The sequence below is a fragment of the Lactuca virosa genome, chromosome 4 (genome assembly GCF_052849685.1).
Source record: "Lactuca virosa cultivar CGN04683 chromosome 4, Lactuca_virosa_CGN04683_v6, whole genome shotgun sequence".
In the NCBI taxonomy this organism is placed as follows: Eukaryota; Viridiplantae; Streptophyta; class Magnoliopsida; order Asterales; family Asteraceae; genus Lactuca; species Lactuca virosa.
In genome coordinates this window covers 270,050,155-270,069,594 of record NC_136429.1, presented here as the reverse complement: position 1 = coordinate 270,069,594, position 19,440 = coordinate 270,050,155, and the positions used below count along the sequence as shown (strand labels likewise).

At 32.9% G+C, this 19,440-nt stretch overlaps 1 protein-coding gene across 4 annotated transcripts; it reads left to right on the top strand.

Annotated features, from left to right (window-relative positions):
• The first annotated feature begins 2,488 nt into the window (after window positions 1-2,488).
• On the top strand, window positions 2,489-12,804 carry LOC145108283 (uncharacterized). 4 transcript variants are annotated; one of them, XR_013708164.1, is made up of 3 exons: window positions 2,489-2,720; window positions 11,957-12,038; window positions 12,619-12,804. XR_013708164.1 is itself a non-coding variant. In XM_079045311.1 (3 exons), exons 2-3 carry the CDS (start codon window positions 5,249-5,251, stop codon window positions 6,531-6,533), a joined length of 1,194 nt encoding a protein of 397 aa, XP_078901437.1. In that variant the 5' UTR covers window positions 2,489-2,720; window positions 2,991-5,248; the 3' UTR covers window positions 6,534-6,580. The 4 variants fall into 4 exon arrangements, 1 of the variants encoding a protein (XP_078901437.1); XR_013708165.1 differs by lacking the exon at window positions 12,619-12,804 and adding an exon at window positions 11,281-11,348 and having other exon boundaries at window positions 11,957-12,126; XM_079045311.1 differs by lacking the exons at window positions 11,957-12,038; window positions 12,619-12,804 and adding exons at window positions 2,991-6,336; window positions 6,428-6,580.
• Window positions 12,805-19,440: the final 6,636 nt, after the last annotated feature.

The following is a 19,440-nucleotide window of genomic DNA, read 5'->3' as shown; positions in this document are numbered from 1 at the left end:
GTAGAGAATACAGTCATTTTTCCTACATTTTTCCTACGAATGTTGTACTTACTACACTTTCCTCGGTATTCCCTCGGTATTTCCGATGCATTTCCTAGGAACTAGCATACAAATGATCAATTTATATAGACACTTGTGGTACTTAAACAAATTAAACCATGACTGTTACTAGACTTTTAAATAATTTATATAGACACTTGTGTTATGTACGTATGTACACCACCATAACACATTACTCAAAGCATTTGTTTATTATTATATATTCTATATATTGTATGTGCATATATGTATGTTTACGTATGTGTATAATACATATTTTGGTAAGATAAAAGTATTTCATGTATAACAAAGTTCCGCAAAATATGGAACAAAAAACATAACGTTTGAACCTATAAAAATGAAAAAACGAGTTTGCTTTCTAGGAAATCCCTTGGAATTTTCATATGCATTTCCTAGAAATTTGTGACGAATAATATATTTCCTAGGAAATCCATCGGAACTTCCCAAAATTTTCTTAGGGATTTCCTAGAAACGCAGTCCATTTTCTAATACTAAAAGCTGAAACATCTATTTTTTTCGTTCAATATTTTGCACAACATCATTATACATGAAATGCTTTTAGTTTACCAAGTTATGCATGATATATACATACGTAAACGTGCGCACCACCATAACACCTTACTCGAAAACATTTGTTTATGATTATATATTCTATATAGTGTATGTGTACATATTTATGTTTATGTATGTGCATAATTCATATTTTGGTAAGATAAAAGTATTTCATGTATAACAAAGTTTCACAAAGTATGGAACGCATAAAAAATAATAAGAATGAAAAAATGAGTTTGATTCCTAGTAAATCCATTGGAACTTCCTATGCATTTCCCTTAAATTTGTGACGACTGATGTATTTCTCGGAAATCCATCGGAAATTCCCACATATTTCCTATGGATTTCTAGGAACATAATCCATTTTCTTATATTAAAATACGAAACATTTATTTTTCGTTCAATATTTTATACAACTTCATTATACATGAATTGTTTTTAGTTTACCAAGTTATGCAATGATATATACATACATAAGTGTGCACACCACCATAACACATTACTCAAAACAATTGTTTATCATTATTTTATATAGTGTATGTGTATATATGTATGTTTATGTATATGCATAATACATATTTTGGTAAGATAAAAGTATTTCATGTAAAACAAAGTTACACAAAGTATGGAATGAATAAAAAATAACATTTCAACCTATAAGAATGAAAAATTTTGTTTGATTCCTAGGAAATCCCTTGGAACTTCCTATGTATTTCCCATAAATTTGTGACGACTAATCTATTTCCTCAGAAATCCATCAGAAGTTCCCATATATTTCCTAGGGATGTCCTAGGAACAGAATCCATTTTCTAATTTTAAAATATGAAACATTTATTTTTTTCCGTTCAATATTTTTTACAGTTGCATTATACATGAATTGTTTTTAGTTTACCAAGTTATGCATGATTTATACATACGTAAGTGTGCACACCACAATAACATATTACTCAAAACATTTGTTTATCATTATACATTCTATATAGTGTATGTGTATATATTTATGTTTATGTATGTGCAAAATACATATTTTGGTAAGATAAAAGTATTTCATATATAACAAAGTTACACAAAGTATGGAACGAATAAAAAATAATATGAATGAAAAGATGAGTTTGATTCCTAGGAAATCCCTTGGAACGTCCTAAGCGTTTACTACAAATTTGTGACGACTGAGGCGTTTCCTCGGAAATCCATCGGAAGTTCCCATAAATTTCCTAGGAAAAGAATCCATTTTCAAATATTAAAATATGAAACATTGATTTTTTAGTTCAATATTTTGTGCAACTTCATTATACATGAATTGGTTTTAGTTTACCAAGTTAAGCATAATATATACATACGTAAGTGCGCACACCAACATAACATAGTACTAAAAACATTTGTTTATCATTATACATTTTATATAGTGTATGTGTATATATGTATTTTTATGTATGTGCATAATATTTTGGTAAGATAAAAGTATTTCATACATAACAAAGTTGCACAAAGTATGGAACGAATAAAAATTAACGTTTGAATATCTAAGAATGTAAAAAATTAGTTTGATTCCTAGGAAATCCCCTGGAACTTCCTATGCATTTCCCATAAATTTGTGATGATTATGTATTTCCTCGGAAATCCTTTGGAAGTTCCCAAATATTTTTTATGAATTTCCTAGGAACTGAATATATTTTTTTTATATTTTGAGGTAAAAACGTATTATATATATATATATATATATATATATATATATATATATATATATATATATATATATATATATATATATATATATATATATATATATATATATACGATTTAACTCGTAGATTAAATGCTAGTTTTTTTTGTTTCCTACTTAATAAATGCTTTATTCCTATAACATTCCTAGGAATTAAACTAAATAAACTCTCCTTGTACTACGCGTCGTTCTTTTTTTCACAGCTAACAACGATGTTTTTTTTATTGCGCTCCAAAGAAGTCGGAGTTCCCCCCAATTTCGTCTGCAAATTCCACCTTCATCGCCACGACCGCTAGTGTCGCCGTCGCCGCCGCCGCTGGGTCGACCGAAGCTACACTCAACGCGTTTTAGTTCAACCTCTTCTTCCCCAAATCGTTTTTTGAAGGTAAAACCCTAACTTTTTTATTTTTTCGAAATCTTTGAATTTAAGTGGTTATATGTTGAAAATTAGGTTTAGATTTATGTTATTATGTGTTTAGATGTTATTTCTTAGATTTTAGGTTGAATTTTGCCCTGAATGGTGTGATTTCCTCGACTACAGTTGAACCATATGCATCAGAAACGAACTTGTAGTTGCAACACAAGATAAACACTTAAAATGTTAACAATTGCTTTATAAAAATGATGAAAAACGGTTTATTATTGTTAACTACAGTTGAAGCAACTTGACCATATGTATCAGAAAACAAATGGATGATAGTAGCAGTCATTTGATCCCATCCATAAGGTTAAGGTTTGTTAGTAAAATTGAATTACTATTAAATTAAAAGGGCTAAAAGGGTGATTACTTTTTATGATGATCATGTTCTCTTCTGATTTATTTAGAAAAGATCCTCAAAAGTTCCTTCTAATTTCATCAAAAATCCACTAAAATTCTTCTACCCACTTTCCAGATTTGGTTTGTAACGTTTGTTTCTGTTTTTTGATTTGGTCTGTTTGTTTCTGTTTCTGTTTGTATGGTTTGGACAGATTTCCAGATTTGTTGTCTGGTGTAATCTGTCATAAGTGTCATGTTTTAAGTTTTTGTTGTTTAATTGTTTAATTGATGCATTAGAGTTTATCTTTCTAGACCTGTAGTGACAAAAAAGTGACATATATACCCTTGAAAACATGTAATTCTACTCAATTTTTTGTTTCTGGTTGCTTTTTGGTGTGCCAAAATCTCAAATCATCACCAAGGGCAAAATCGTCAAATTCATAAAAAAAACAATTTTGCATCGGACCTGTACATAACAATAACCCATAAAAAACAATTATTTGTTATAATGTAATGGCAGCTGCGTTTGAACTCTAACCCATAAAAAAACAATTATACGCCATTCAATTATTTGTTACATGGATACCACGTCATTAAACAACATAAATAATAGATTACATTTCCACTAGCATCTTAATGTTTGTTAGTTTTATTAATATTTTGAAGTTATGATTTATATTAGTTTATTGAATTGTTGGTTTTACTAATATTTTAAAGTTATGGATTTAATTATATGCTATAAAAAGTTTGTCTTATTGGAAAAATTTTATTCTAATATTTATTAATAATAAAGTGGGACGTTTCATTTGTTACTTTGTTAGTTGATTTGTGTTAATAAGTTGTTAGGTCTTTTTTATTAACATCTAAAAAGTGCAAAATCTTAGTTCTAGATCGAAAAATGTCATCCAATAGAGAATGGATGTACACTTTGCGCGCCAAGAATGGTATATTCAATCCGGTATTTCGACAACATGTCAATTCTTTCTTGGATTTTGCATACACCAACGCAACTAACATTAAACGTAAAATTATAAAAGGGGTGGAGGTTTTTCAAATTAGATGTCCGTGTTCCAAATGCAAAAATCGTATTTTCAAGGAGAGAGAGTTGGTTGAGTTTGATATATATAAAAGTGGATTCATGGTTAATTATTTTGTATGGTATGCACATGGCGAGTCATTACCTACACATGATGTGGGACAATGTTCAAACCCCGTATCGTCTCAACGTGTGCGTCAACGCATAGACAGTGAAATAGCTCAAGACATTAATGACGATTTAGGTGAATATACCCGATACGATCAAATGGTTATGGAGAGCATGCATCAAAATATTGATCCTTATTATCAGCAAGGGCCACAAGACCTAAATCAATCAGCCGAGAAATTCTATACCATGTTAAGGCTTGCAAACGAGCCTTTGTGGGACGGGTCTGGAAAAGCTTCCACACTATGCACCACCACCAGATTATTGAATTGGAAATCAGAATGCAATGTTTCTGACTCGACATTTAAATTGCATTCTGACTCGACATTTAATAAACTACTTCCGATATTCAAAGACAGTATACCCGGTGGTGAGAAGGTACCTACAAACTTTTACGAGACAAAGAAAATGTTGAAGCCACTAGAGTTGCCGGCAGAAAGGATTCATGTATGCATAAATCATTGCATGCTATTCAGTGGGAAAATTTCTGATCTGGAGCGTTGTAGAGTATGTCATGAAAGCATATACAATGATAGAGGGGTGCCTAATTTAGTCATGACGTACATGTCGATTGGACCAAGACTTCAAAGATTATTCTATTCAAAAAAGACGGCCCAACATATGACTTGGCATGCAGGTCATCGTAGACAACCAGGAAAGATGATACATCCTAGTGAAGGTCAGGCTTGGAACCATTTTTACTCGATCTTTCCTGATTTTACACGAGAGACGCGTGATGTTCGTCTCGGGTTGTGTACTGACAGGTTTAGTCCAAATAATTTAAACACGACCCCGTATTCATGTTGGCTAGTGTTTATTACGGTTTACAACCTTCCTCCTTGGTTGGCCTTGAAAGAGTTGTACATACAAACTATTGTGCTCATTCCTGGTCCGAACAATCCGGGACAAAATTTGGACGTTTTTTTTACAACCTCTAATAGACGAGCTGAAAATGTTGTTCAAGGATGAAATTGAAACTTATGATGCATACCGAAGGAGCAATTTCCAAATGAAAGCCGTACTGCTATGGACAGTTAGTGATTTTCCAGCTTATGGAATGTTGTCTGGATGGAGCACGCATGGTAAGTTAGCTTGCCCATATTGTTCGGCTGAAGCAGGAGCATTCCAACTTCATTTTGGAGGGAAACCATGTTGGTTTGACTGTCATAGACAGTTTCTTCCTGTTAGACACAAGTTCCTAAAAGATAAGATAAACTTTCGGAAAAATAGAACGGTCAAAAGAGCAACACTACCGAATCCAACAGGAGAGGAGATTTGGCAGACTATCCAACATTTTCCTACCGTTTATGAAGGTACCCCCTTTAATACGACATATAAAAAACCAGATGGTTTTGGAGTTAAACATAATTGGGTAAAGAGAAGCATCTTTTGGGAGCTACCATATTGGCGCAAATTGTTGATCCGACACAACTTCGATGTGATGCATATCGAGAAAAACTTTTTTGAGAATCTATTTCACACAACTATGGGCACCTCCAAATCTAAAGACAATATAAAGGCAAGGCAAGACATTGAGGTTCTTTGTGACCGACCTCTGTTAAACCCCTATTATGGTAACAATGGAAAGATGACCAAACATAGGGGAAATTACACTCTGGAAAGAAGTAACGTTAAAAAAGTTTGTGCATGGTTAAAAAAGCTCAAATTTCCAGACAGGTATGCTTCAAACATAGGGAATTGTGTAAACATCAAAGAATACAGTTTTTATGGTTTCAAAAGTCACGACTGTCACGTGTTTATGCAACGGTTGCTTCCACTTGCTATAAGAGGGTTTGTTCCAAAAGAGATATACAAGGCAATAACAGAGTTGTGCACATTCTTTCGGGTCTTATGCTCGAAAACGTTGCATCTAGATGACTTAACTAACATGAAGCACACTATTGTTCAAACCATCTGCAAGTTGGAGCAAATATTCCCTCCTGGTTTCTTTGATTCCATGGAACACCTGGTCATACATCTACCTGATGAAGCTATTCTTGGTGGTCCAGTGCAATATAGATGCATGTACCAATACGAAAGGTAATAAAACATTTTGCTATCTTATAGATCAAACGTTTTTCAAAATTATGTTTAGTATCCTTAAAATATTCTCGGTAATCTCTAAATACAGGAAACTTGGTTTGATAAAAAGAAGAATTAGAAACAAAGCAAGGGTTGAGGGTTTTACCGACGCACATGATTTTCTCGGCATTTTCTCGGAAACGCTGTTTTCCTAGGAATTTCCGAGGAAAGTGTCCCTCGGAAATAGCGCTTTTTTTTTAGTAGTGTGTATATATATATATATATATATATATATATATATATATATATATATATATATATATATATATAAGTTATTGTGTTTCTTACATTTATTGTATGCTAGAATGCACCAATAAGAATTTAGTAAAATTAAATAATTAATTAATTAAATAAAGATGGATATTAAATGATTTTCATAATTGTATTTATATCAAATTATATCCATAATTATAATTCTCCTTTTATGGAAACTAATTAAATTTGACATTAATGTCATCAATAACATTCTTTTAGAATGAATTTGTATCTAAGTTTTTATATATGCATTCGTGTTTTATTTTAGGACACACTCACTTAAAATACAATAAATTTGCATAGAATATGAAGAACGAGAGTGTATTATACTAGAATAGAATACAATGTCATTCTTCTAGATACGAATTCAATCTGATAGAATATTATTGCTGACATTAATGTCGACTTTAATTAGTTTCCATAAAAAATGAATTATAACTACGAATATCATTTAATATACATATAATTATGAATATCATTTACTAAATTCTTATTGGTGCATTCTAGCACACAATAGATATGAGAAACATTTGAAACCTACCTCTCTCTTTCTCTCTCTCTCTCTCTTTCTCTCTCTCTCTCTCTCTCTCTCTCTCTCTCTCTCTATATATATATATATATATATATATATATATACATATATATATATATATATATATATATAGTCTGGATCTGATAGAAACACAAAAATTGGTAGGAACCACGAGTATTATTCTCCACCAATCATTTCATCAGGGGCACAAACGTGAAACTCATTTACTTGGTTGTGACGCGTTCGCATACAGCGCGGGTGCATGGAAAGTAATACGGACTTGGGTGAATAATCATGCGCGACGAACGTCCATGGAACGTCATTTAAATGTGTTTTCTTTCTCTTTTTCATTTATTTTGGTTTATTTTCGCTTTTTTTATTATTTTTTTTATTTTTCTTTAAAAAAATTAATTTTTTTATTAAATAGATATATGCTCGGTTTTAATGTTATTATATATTTTATTTATTTATTTATTTTATTTTTTTCGTTTTTAATTTTTTTGTTTTCTTTTATTATTTTTTTTCTTTCTTTCATTTTTTTTCATTTTTTTTAAATATCTTTACTACATACTTGAAGATAGTAGGATTTTTTTATATATATATATATTTTTTGATTTTTTAAACTAAATATCGGTTTGAGTTTTTTAATGTTTAACGATTCTAAAATTTTAAATAAGAAGAATATTAAGGATTATAATATTTTCCATTCATATTTTTTTTAATCATATTATTTTTGGATCATAAAATTATTAATCATACTATTTTGAATCATAACGATATTGTGTATCATACATTTTTGGATCATTTTAATTTGGATCATAATATATTAAATAAATCAAGTTTTTGTTTAATACAATATTTGGTTCATTATAATTTTTGAATTATTTAATTTTCAATCATAAAAAATATAATAACTAAGGATCATTAAATATTTGAATCAAAATATTTTTAGATCATAACAAGTTAAGGATCATAAACATATTGAATCATAATATTTTTGAATCATAAATATTTTAAATCATCTCTATTTGTATCATATTATGTTCAACATTTTTTTAAAAAACTTTTAATCTTTTAAAATCAAGTTTTGGTATCTAAAACACCTTATTTTTAAAAAAAATCTTTTTACAAAGTCATTAGGATAGTGAGTAGAAGTATTCCTTAAATTTTTTTAATTTTAGGACAATTTTTTTTTTGGTTTTTTTATAAATATAAAAAATAAAAATTAATATTTTTTTTTCAAATTTTCATGATTGTACTCATTTTGTAGATAATTAAATTTTAAAAACTTTGGTTTTTCAGATTTTATTTTAAAAAAAACAAAAAATTATGGCTGAAAAACTAAGCGGGTGGAAAACAAATTACCAGCCAATAAGTGTTGGACACTTGTCATGTTGGGGTTGGGGCACCTATCAACTCCAGGAGAGGCCATATGGCCGAATTTTCCTTTTCTTTTTTCTTTTTTCTTTTTTCTTTTGCACTTGTACCCTCAAAACAATTAACCTTCACCGAAAATTATCAAAATGTTGCAATTAATTACGAAAATGTCATATACTCTCGCGAGATTTTGACGATAAACAAAATCAAATTCTGGCCATTAATTTTTTCAATCTTAAGGCCAAAAGTTGTCTTCGCGGTTCCTACCAGTTTTTGAGTTCCTACTTGATCATATATATATATATATATATATATATATGAGGGTTCAATTGAGAAAAAAAAGGTTAAGAATTGGAGAATCAATCTCTGCTAATCATTTAATTAACATCTAAGCATAAAAGACACGGTAGCAAACTTGTAAATATGATATAAGATTAAACCTTCAATGACAGACACGTAACTGTGGATAATTAGATAATAGTTCAAATTCATTCAAAATCGATCGTTCATCATCCAAATTTCTCCGACCTTTAACAATTATCTAGATTTCTTCAACTAAATCCTCGATCAACATCATCAAACGTTAATGAATCATCGATCTTCATCAATCACACGTTTATCAACATCATTCAATAGTGGGACAGCAAAAATTCATTTTCTGTTCTTTCAATCCAACCTTCAATACTGCTTGAATACGAGGGTATCTTTAACATTTGCGATTAATTATACCGCCGGCGTCATTAGATCAACATCATCGATAATCAACAATAGATTCACTTCATATCATTCGTTCAACATCGATCATCAAACAAAACTTTGAAATTAAGGTTAGAAAAACATCAAATCAATTTTTTTTGAAAAATTTCATATAAGTCTCTACCGGTCTACCAATTTGTAGGTTTTAAATAGTCCAAGTATCACGTTTTTAACATTTTTTAAATAGCCAACTTGTATGCACTCCAACTGTTTGATAAAATGCATAAACTAAATTACCACCTAATATTCACATATGTTTTCACAACTGAATCAGTATATGATTATTAAAACACATAACAAATATGCAAGTTTGTATGTTATTCATATGTGAATAACATATTAAAATTATATCTATTTGTGAATACACTTTGTAATATTCATACGTGAATATACTATGTAATATTCACATATGAATATACCTTCTAATATTCAAAAGTGAATATACCATCTAATATTCACAAGTGAATATACTATGTAATATTCACAAGTGAAAGCATCATCTAATAATTAAATGTGAATATAGTGTCTCATATTAACAAGTGAATATACTATATAATATTTATATTTGAATATACTGTGTAATATTAATGAATGAATATACCATGCAATGTTCAAATGTCAGTATAATGTGTTGTAAATAGGGTCAACAGTTGTAACCTATTTGAAGTAATAAAGAATAATAATTTGAGTATTATGTGATTTATTTGATTTATGTGCAACATATGTGCTTATAACGGTATAATAAAATAATAATTAAAATATGCGTCAAAAATAAAATAATAGATAGACCCAATATATATGAAGAAAGTTGAAGTAGTCATAACAAGAATTTCGGGGATATAAGGAACGCTGAAATCCGACTTATAACGAAGAAGTTATGACCCGTCAAAGTTTTACGACTAAACCAGTACGGCGCCGCATATCACAAAAAGTAAATTTTTTATAAACTAATTTTTAGCCTTAGCGATCTAAATGAAAGTCGTAGTATATGTTAAACAGAGAACGTACATAAAAGAACGTCCAAATCTGACTTTGTTAGAGGAAGTTATGATTTTTCTAAGATTTAGCATAGCAATACACAACCCAGAAATTGAATTTTAGATCGATCGATTATTAGCTGACACAACCTAAACGAGAATTTAAGATCTCGTTAATCGGAGCTCAACGATATAAATACAGACGTAAACATACGTCGGATGACATAGTTTTGAATTTTTAACAGACTTTAACTGTCTAAGCCTGTTAAAATATAACCTTAAAAATAAAGTCAACATTAGCCAACAGAGTCTAAACGAAAGTTGTAGATCCCGTCAAAATCAGCCACACCTTCTTCCCCACGGCTTCGCTTACGATGCTCACGCGTGTCGCCGGTACGCCCATCGTAGGGCTTGGTACGCCCCGCGTACATCAAGATTACGCCCAACGTACGATGAGCCTTCATCCTATAAATAGAGTCGCAAATCACCTCATTTCTTCACACCTTTTATCAACTTCTCTCCCAAATACCCCCAAAACCTCTTCCCCTTTCCCTAGCACTTCCTAAGTGTTAGAAGCGAGTCTCGGAGCACCAGAAGGCATCGAGAAGAAGAGCTTTCGACTGAGAAGTTATGCCCGCGCAGAGCCCGGTTCCTCGCTAAACCCCCTTGTAAATGAGTTATGCTTACCATACTTTAAGTATAACTTATGTTTAAGTTCATTATCGTTATTATGAACCTATAAACAAAATTTTTCAATGATTCAAAGTCGTTATACTAATTGATCTACTTACGGGGATGATGTCTAGGATGTGATTTAGTGATGTGTTTAAAGTGGGCTTTCCAAATAGAATACTTCGTATACCAAACGACCCTACCTCCGATATGACCCTACCTGGTTCTTCCTTACATGATAAATCATGAAGGAGACTTTGAGTTAATGATGAATCTAGACTAATAATTAGTCGCAATAAATATTAGACTAAAATATAGTAATAATGATACTAGGTTTCGTCGACGGAAAAGAAAATTGTTAGAAGCAATGCTGCCCGAATTTCGAGTCATCACTTTAACAAGTAAGTGCATAATTACTTTCATCTTACACATAGATATGAAGTATTTAATATAAGTTACTTGTTTGATGTGCCTATTATCTGTGTTCCTGATATATATGCTAGATAAACAATTTATACATGTTTTACTCGATTTAAATTGTATGTGTATTTTATACCTATAATTATGTTGGGTAAAGATGGGTAGATATAGATGACGAAAGATGAAATAAATGATGAGATACCTCGATGTTTAAGCTGATCCAGTCATCTAGTAGAGTATAGATGATGACCATAGACTATTCTAAACAATCCAGTGGAACGTTGGCAGACTTGCAACCTGTAGGGTTTTTTTTTAACTATGTGTTCACCAGGTGTATTCCATCCCCCTCATGGTTGCCTTACTGACATATATTACTGAGGAATCCCCTAAGCAGTATTGTCTTCCCGATGATAATCCTTAGGCTAGGTCCCTTGAATTAGATGCTTTAGGGACAGAAAGTGAGGATAATGGGAACGGGTAATCAGGTTAAATGATTTGATGAAAATAAAGAACTTAATTATTATGGGTTGAAAACCCTATGTGCTCACCAGGATCCCAAGTCTGACCCACTCAATTTTTTGTATTACAGGTAGTGGCAAAAAAGCACAGGTGTGATGATCAGATGAGAGATCTATGGATTATAGGACATTAGAATAATAGATGTTTGTAAGGTTGTATTATTTCTGTTTATGCTTATGCACTGTATTGACAATGACATCCCAACGTTTTTAATATAATGAAAATAAATTTCTTCGAAAATGCTTTGATAATATACTTATCATATTTTTGGGAACAAATTCTGCAATATTATTCTTAAAAATGATACTCTAACTTTAAATAAATCATAAACATATATGTCTTTTCTGGCCGTCAAATTTGGGGATGTCACATGTGTAATATTCACAAGTGAATAGACCATATAATATTCACATGTGAATCTACCATATAATATTTATATGTGAATATACCATGTAATATTCACATATGAATATAGCATGTAATATCACTTATGAATATATCATGTAATATTCACATGTGACTATACCATGTAATATCATATGTGAATATACCATGTGATATCACATGTGAGTCTACAATATAACCAACATATATCATATAATATTCACATATGATTATGCCTTCATGTGTGAATATACCATGTAATAATTTGCATGTCATAAAACGCTATTGCTATGAACTAGCAATATATGCTTATTAGCATTTTTGATGTGTATTCACATGTTTTTTCAGGAATTGTTATAACCCAACAAATAAATAACATTTCAATCAATGGATGGTTCACAATGGTTGACGATTGGTTGGCATAAATAAGAATATATTATTGATGAGGACAATCTATTTTTATATTCGTGTGTAAATGTTATATAATTTAACGTATTCGTCATTTTGGTCGTGATAAATTCAAATGTGTATGGTATTCATTAACCAATACAATGTTGTTTGTCTTAGTATAATGTTGAATTTACATGTAAAATATTATAGTTACAATATACAATATATATATATATATATATATATATATATATATATATATATATATATATATATATATTTTTTTTTTTCACAAACCAATTCTTATAGTGTCACTTATTTTAATATATAAAAGTTGTATTTACAAATGAATAAATCAACATGTATAGTTTTATTCACATAAATAAAAATAAGAGATTATAATGATGGTCTTACTAGAAGGATTGAAGTTAATAACGTCATTAGTAAATATGTCGTAATGATATCTAAACTTTATTCATATATGAATAAAATAACATGTCATGATAATGTTATCACTAAAAAATTTCGCCGCAATAAAGTTTAGTCTCGAAATTTGACGAAATTCGCATGGTTAATGTAAAATGATGCGATTTAAAAAACTCACAACTTCTCGGTGACGTATGGTGTTTTCTGGCCATTCGAGACTGTTTGGGTCCTCAAAATGATGTTTTTCTATTTTTATAATTTTCCGGAAAATAATTCATCATTTATTCACAAATGAATATAACATTAATAAAAAAAATATTTTTATATGATTATTTTGTTAACCAGAAAAAGCTTAGTTGTATGTGGTTAAATATTCATTATTATCAAATATTTTTTTTATCTTTAATTTTATATGTTTTGTACTTCTCGGTTTTATTGACAGTTTTATTCATTCGTGAATAATACATATATATTCACATTGATTATTACTAATATATATATATATATATATATATATATATATATATATATATATATATATATATATATATATATATATATATATATATATATATATATATATATATATATATATATATATATATATATATATATATATATATATATATATATATATATATATATATATGTATAAAAATGAATAATAGTTGAAAATACATATAAAAAATATTAATTATATACAAATTTGTCGCCTTAAGTCATGCCTTACAAACGACGTGGCTCGCCGGAAAAGCATGAGGCTTGACATTGTCGCCAAGTCACGCCTTACGCTATTTAGAACCTTGATTATTACATATATTCATTTGTGAATATTACATATATGTAATTGTGGATGTAATTCTTATATGTTACTCACATATGAATTACAAACTTGCTTAGGATCTCAAAACGACGTTTTTTTTATTTTTTTTTATTTTCCCAAAAAATACGTTATCATTGATGAATATTACCTGTATTTATTTGTGAAGGAAAAACTCACCTCAGTTTGAATACAACAAATCATACTCGGGCTGCCGAATTGTAAAATCCTCTCACTAAATCACAAATAATAAAACCCTAATTAGCAATTAGGTCATTAACCCATCCTGAGAGTCCAAATCCCAAATCCCGACTTAAGGGTAAAAAGGTTGCTTTACCCTTCCCTTATTGGGCCTAACATATGATGGTCCAATTCCAACTAGGCTAAAGTTCAAAAGACACTTAAAGCCCAATATGGGCCTAAATCCAAAAGGCCCAAGGCATAACAATGACCAAATTCAGAAAGTTTGCGGCCTAACAAGGCCCAAAACCCTAGAGTCTAAAGTGGCCCGAAATCTAAAGCCCAATAGACCCCTGGTGAGTACGCTAAGCTTACCACTAGTACGCCCGTCATACTCGAACACTACATACAAATCTATATCACGGTCATGTACGCTCTGCGTATGCCCGGCATACGCCCCAGTTGGCCAAAGTCTCATTTTAAGGTCTTAATCCATTAAGACCTAACATCCAACCTCAGATCTAGTTCTCTTGGAACGTCCTAAACAACAAAGTTGGCAACTTTACCCTTTTGCATGTCTTAATGGGACTCAAACCATAGATTTAGCATTCTACTTCCCTTAAGTGGTCACTAAATCATGCATGGTTGAACATTAACTTCCAAGATCCGATTTTTATGACTCCATGCACTCTTAATTGTTCAAAAGGACATATCAAATGGTCTAGGGTAGTCCACACACCGAAAGACCAAAGTCATGGGACCAAAACCTCCTAAATTTACCCACAAATGAGATCTGAGTAAGGAACCATCAAGGTAAAAAATTCGGAAGCTTGCAATGAAGAAGGTAGCTCCGGATCTTGAAGCTCCAACTCCAACAATGCACCACCGCCAAGTCTCTTCTTCTTTAAAAGCAAAAAATAACACCAAAAATCTCAATAAAAGCTTAAGAACACACTAATGATGGCTAGGGTTTCGTGATGTAGCTCACAAGAGGCAATGGAGGCTAATAAGGTGAAAACTTTGGGGACTTAATGTGTTTAAATAGGGTGCAAACGCTAAAAATTAGGTTTTGCCCCTGACTGATGTACGACCTGCGTATGCATGAGTACGCCCAGCATACCAGGGGGACACCATGTTTCATGCATGCTTTAGAGTACGCCTGGCGTACCTTATGTATGCCCAGCGTAATCGGGTCCAAGTGTCCAAACGAAAAGAAATTAACTAATTAACATTTACCTGACATATCGGGCGTTACAATTCTCCCCCACTTGAATCAGACTTGGTCCTCGATGTCCGCCTCTGCAAACAACTTAGGATAATGCTCTCTCATATCCTCCTCATGGCCCCATGTCCATTTTGACCCCTTTCGGTGCTACCACCACATCTTTGCCAATTCCACAACCTTGTCTTGTAGGATATTCCTCCTCCTATCGAGAATGGCCACTGGTCTCTCTATATAATCAGGTGATCGTCCACCTGAATTGTTGGTTTTATGTACTATAACACTCCTATGGTGCACATACAACCCTAATGCTTTGGATCTAAATTTTCTCTAGTTATACATGCAACAAAATTTATCCAAAGCATGAAACCTATAACTAACATACAAATAATTTTATTGGAACATAAAACCAGTTAAGTTATTACCTTTTATTTGTAGCTTGTAGTTCTTGCCCTTTTAAGAGCTTAGCACCCCAAGTATGATGCCTCAAACAAGTCACAAACACCATGACCAAATGGAGGATTATGAGAGAGAGGTCATGAAGCACTAAAATCGACTAGGGTTCAACTAGGAATCATTAGTCCAATTTTAGGTGCATTAGGGATTACATTTATAGTGTGGAATTCCTAGAGTTTCAACTTGTAAACCCTAATCCACTCCCTTGGGCCTTTAATCCAATAATCCATATGATAAGCCCTTTGGACTAACTCTTAGTCCATTATAATCAACACGGATCATTAGCCCAAACTATATGTAATACTGATTTACCTAATCAGTCCCTATTAATTTAATTAGTCTCTTTTGATTACTAAATTAATTCCAAATTAATTCTTGATCAATACCAATTATATAATATGATTTCACAATTAATATAGTATACTTATAATATAGTAATAAATCACAAATAACCTCTTTCTCAAATATCCATCCTATCAGATTGTTCTAGTGAAGGCAACCCGAAATGGACCATGCTACTCTCGGGTCAAGTACATACCAATTATAATTATGGGCTTAGACAGCTAATCCACAAGTCTCCCACTTTGATAAGTCTAATAACTATTATTGCAAGTACGAATCGTAGCTCTCAAAAGCCGTTGTCGAACTCTGACGCGTCCATTAGATAAGGGATCATATATTCCTCAATTCTAGATATCGTATGGCCATGAGACATGGATTATAATCATTCTCTCGGTCCATGTGTTGTTTCCTGATTGCCAATTTATGACGACCTCTAACGACCCAAAAATCAAGGGTAAAAGTTTTATTTTTAATATAGTCAAAACATAGATATCATTTATTCCAAACATCCAAAACATTATTAATTAAAACATTTATCAGAGTCCATCCAAAAATCATTCAATGCGGAAAACATGGGTGTGTGCACTGTGATCAATCTGGGTCCTTCTTTTCCAAACCGATGATACCTGAAACAATAAACAAAACTGTAAGCACGAAGTTTAGTGAGTTCCCCAGAGCATACCCCATACAATCCATATAACCACATAATCCACATTAGCTATAACAACTACATAAACCATATCAATTAGATAACCATATCAATCACATAACCATGCATATAAACATATATGGATGTCGTGGGCTCCCCCAGGGTCTTACTCCAGTATGCCATGGGCTCCCCCATGGTCTTACACCTAAGTGCCATGGGCTCCCCCCATGGTCTTCAATAGGAAAACCATGGGCTCTCCACATGGTCTTACATCCAAGTGCCATGGGCTCCCCTATGGTCTTTAATAGGAAAGCCATGGGCTCTCCACATGGTCTTACATCCGGTGCCATGGGCTCCTCCATGGTCTTCCATGCAAGTATCACAAAGACAGCTAACATAACACATACCACATAGTCAATAGCATACCACATAATCACTAGCATACCACATATACATGCATACCAGGCGTATGAGTAGTGAATCTACAATAAACACTACAACTAACTGAGTAGGTCGGCCTTGGTGCCTTAGCCCCATTGGTATGGTGAGGAGACTCACCTCACACAGCTGAAGTCCCGCAGATAAAACTCTAGCTTTTGGTTGACAGGTTCCCGAACTGTCAATCATCAAAACGACACCCAATTAATAATTGGGTTCCAATACATAACCATAATCCACACTTTGGGTAAATGGACCATTTTACCCCTAACCTAGCTTGGTTCAAAACCAAAGCCCAAACTTACACCCTGAAGGCCCAAAAGCCTAATAATCAACCAAGGTCCAACATATGGACCAATTTTCCAAATTGGGCCCAAACCTCTACATGGACTTATTTTAAGGCCCAACCAATTATCCTAGTCCAAACACTTGACATTCTGATGGCCCAATAGCTAATAATTCTCAAGGACCAATTATGGCCCACTTACGGCCCCATTTTCCAAATTGGCCCAAGCCTATCTAATGGGTCTTATCCTAAGGCCCAATAATTTACTTAGTCCATAAATACGTTCCCAATTGGCCCACAAAGGCCTACATCAGCTTAGTCCAATAAATGGCCCAATAAGAACTCAAAACCCAATTAGGGTTTTTCACATAAAATGACGATTAGGGTTAAGTGTTCCTACTTAACCCATTAATGACTTAATCCATTAAGGACTTAATCCATTAAGTCCATTACTCCACTAGACCAACTTAGTCGGGCATAGCTCAAAATTCCAAACCAATGGTCCTACGCGGGTCCCGACAAATCCAAAATATATATTCTCAAAATTAGGGTTTTCTTAACCATAATTAGGGTTTTCAACCAAATCAAAAACCAATTAATCCAATAGTTCAGTTTTTACATTAATTAAAGTCTAAGCTAGTCGTGTACCACCCACTACCACCTTGGGTAGTGGTGGTTGGCGGTGGTTCACGGCGGCAGCCACCACCTCACGGTGGTGGTGGTCACTTTCTTGGGCCAACACAATACCAAAAGCACTCCAAACATCAATCCAAACGCACCCGACAGTCCACATCCACCCGAGATGGTGGCTAGTAGTGGCGGAACGACGACAGCAGGTGGCGGAACGGCGGCAGTAGGTGGTGGTGACGAATTCTCTTCGTTTTTTCCTGACCAAGCAAAGATCTATATAACATTAACCCAAGAAATAAATTCATAAACACCCAACCACCCTCCCCACTGTGGATGTGGCGGCAAAAGGTGGTAAAAGACGGTCAGTGGGTGGCAGCCACCACCTCACGGTGGTGGTGGCGGACCTTCCTTGGTTTCCAGTCAAGCAAACCCACACACACCCTCACACATACGATCTAAACACGTGAACATCTCCAAATCAGCTACCTTCGGTGGCAGATAATGACCGGAAGCGACCTAAGGCCACCGGCGACCACAGTTGGCGTTCACGATGTCGGGTTCACAGAAAAACGAAGAAAAATGATAGAAGGGTGGCGATTGTCCTTACCGAGAGCCTTCCGTTGTGCAAGATCCATGCCCCTCCGTTCACAACCTTCTCCTTCGTCTCAGTGGCCTCTCCAGCTGTTTGCAACGACTCCGACGGTTGTCGATGGTTTCTCCTCTGATTTTTATAAAGCATAAACAAAAGCGGTCTTTTCTGGCCGTGAAAATGGGGATGTCATACATATCATAGTATAAAACATTTAACATGTATGGGTATTTTGGGAAAACTTACTTGAGCTCGGCTGATTGCACGCATTACGCCACCTTCTTAAATTATAAATTTCTTAATTAAATATTTCTTTTTTATGAAAATCTACCAAATCCCTAGTTTGTGTTCATACACACCCGAGAGTATGCCTGAATCCCTCAAACCAAGGCTCTGATACCAACTTGTACAATCCCAAAACTTTTAGACAAATATTTCATTTTTAATTCTTTTCAAAACATCCAATAGTCATGTAAAAAAAACAGAAAGTGTATCATAGTGAAATAAGATCAGTGTACAAAATCCCAAAATCTCATAATGTGGAAAACATGGGCAGATGTGGTGCAATCAAGTCGGACCCATCCCCTTCGAGCTAGAAGTAGCTGAAACATAAAGTGAAAACTGTAAGCACAAAGCTTAGTGAGCTTCCCCATAATACCTCATACCATACATACATAACTGTCAAAACATAATTGGGTCTATTTCATCCCCTTCGGTATATTTCAACCGATATTGGGTCTAT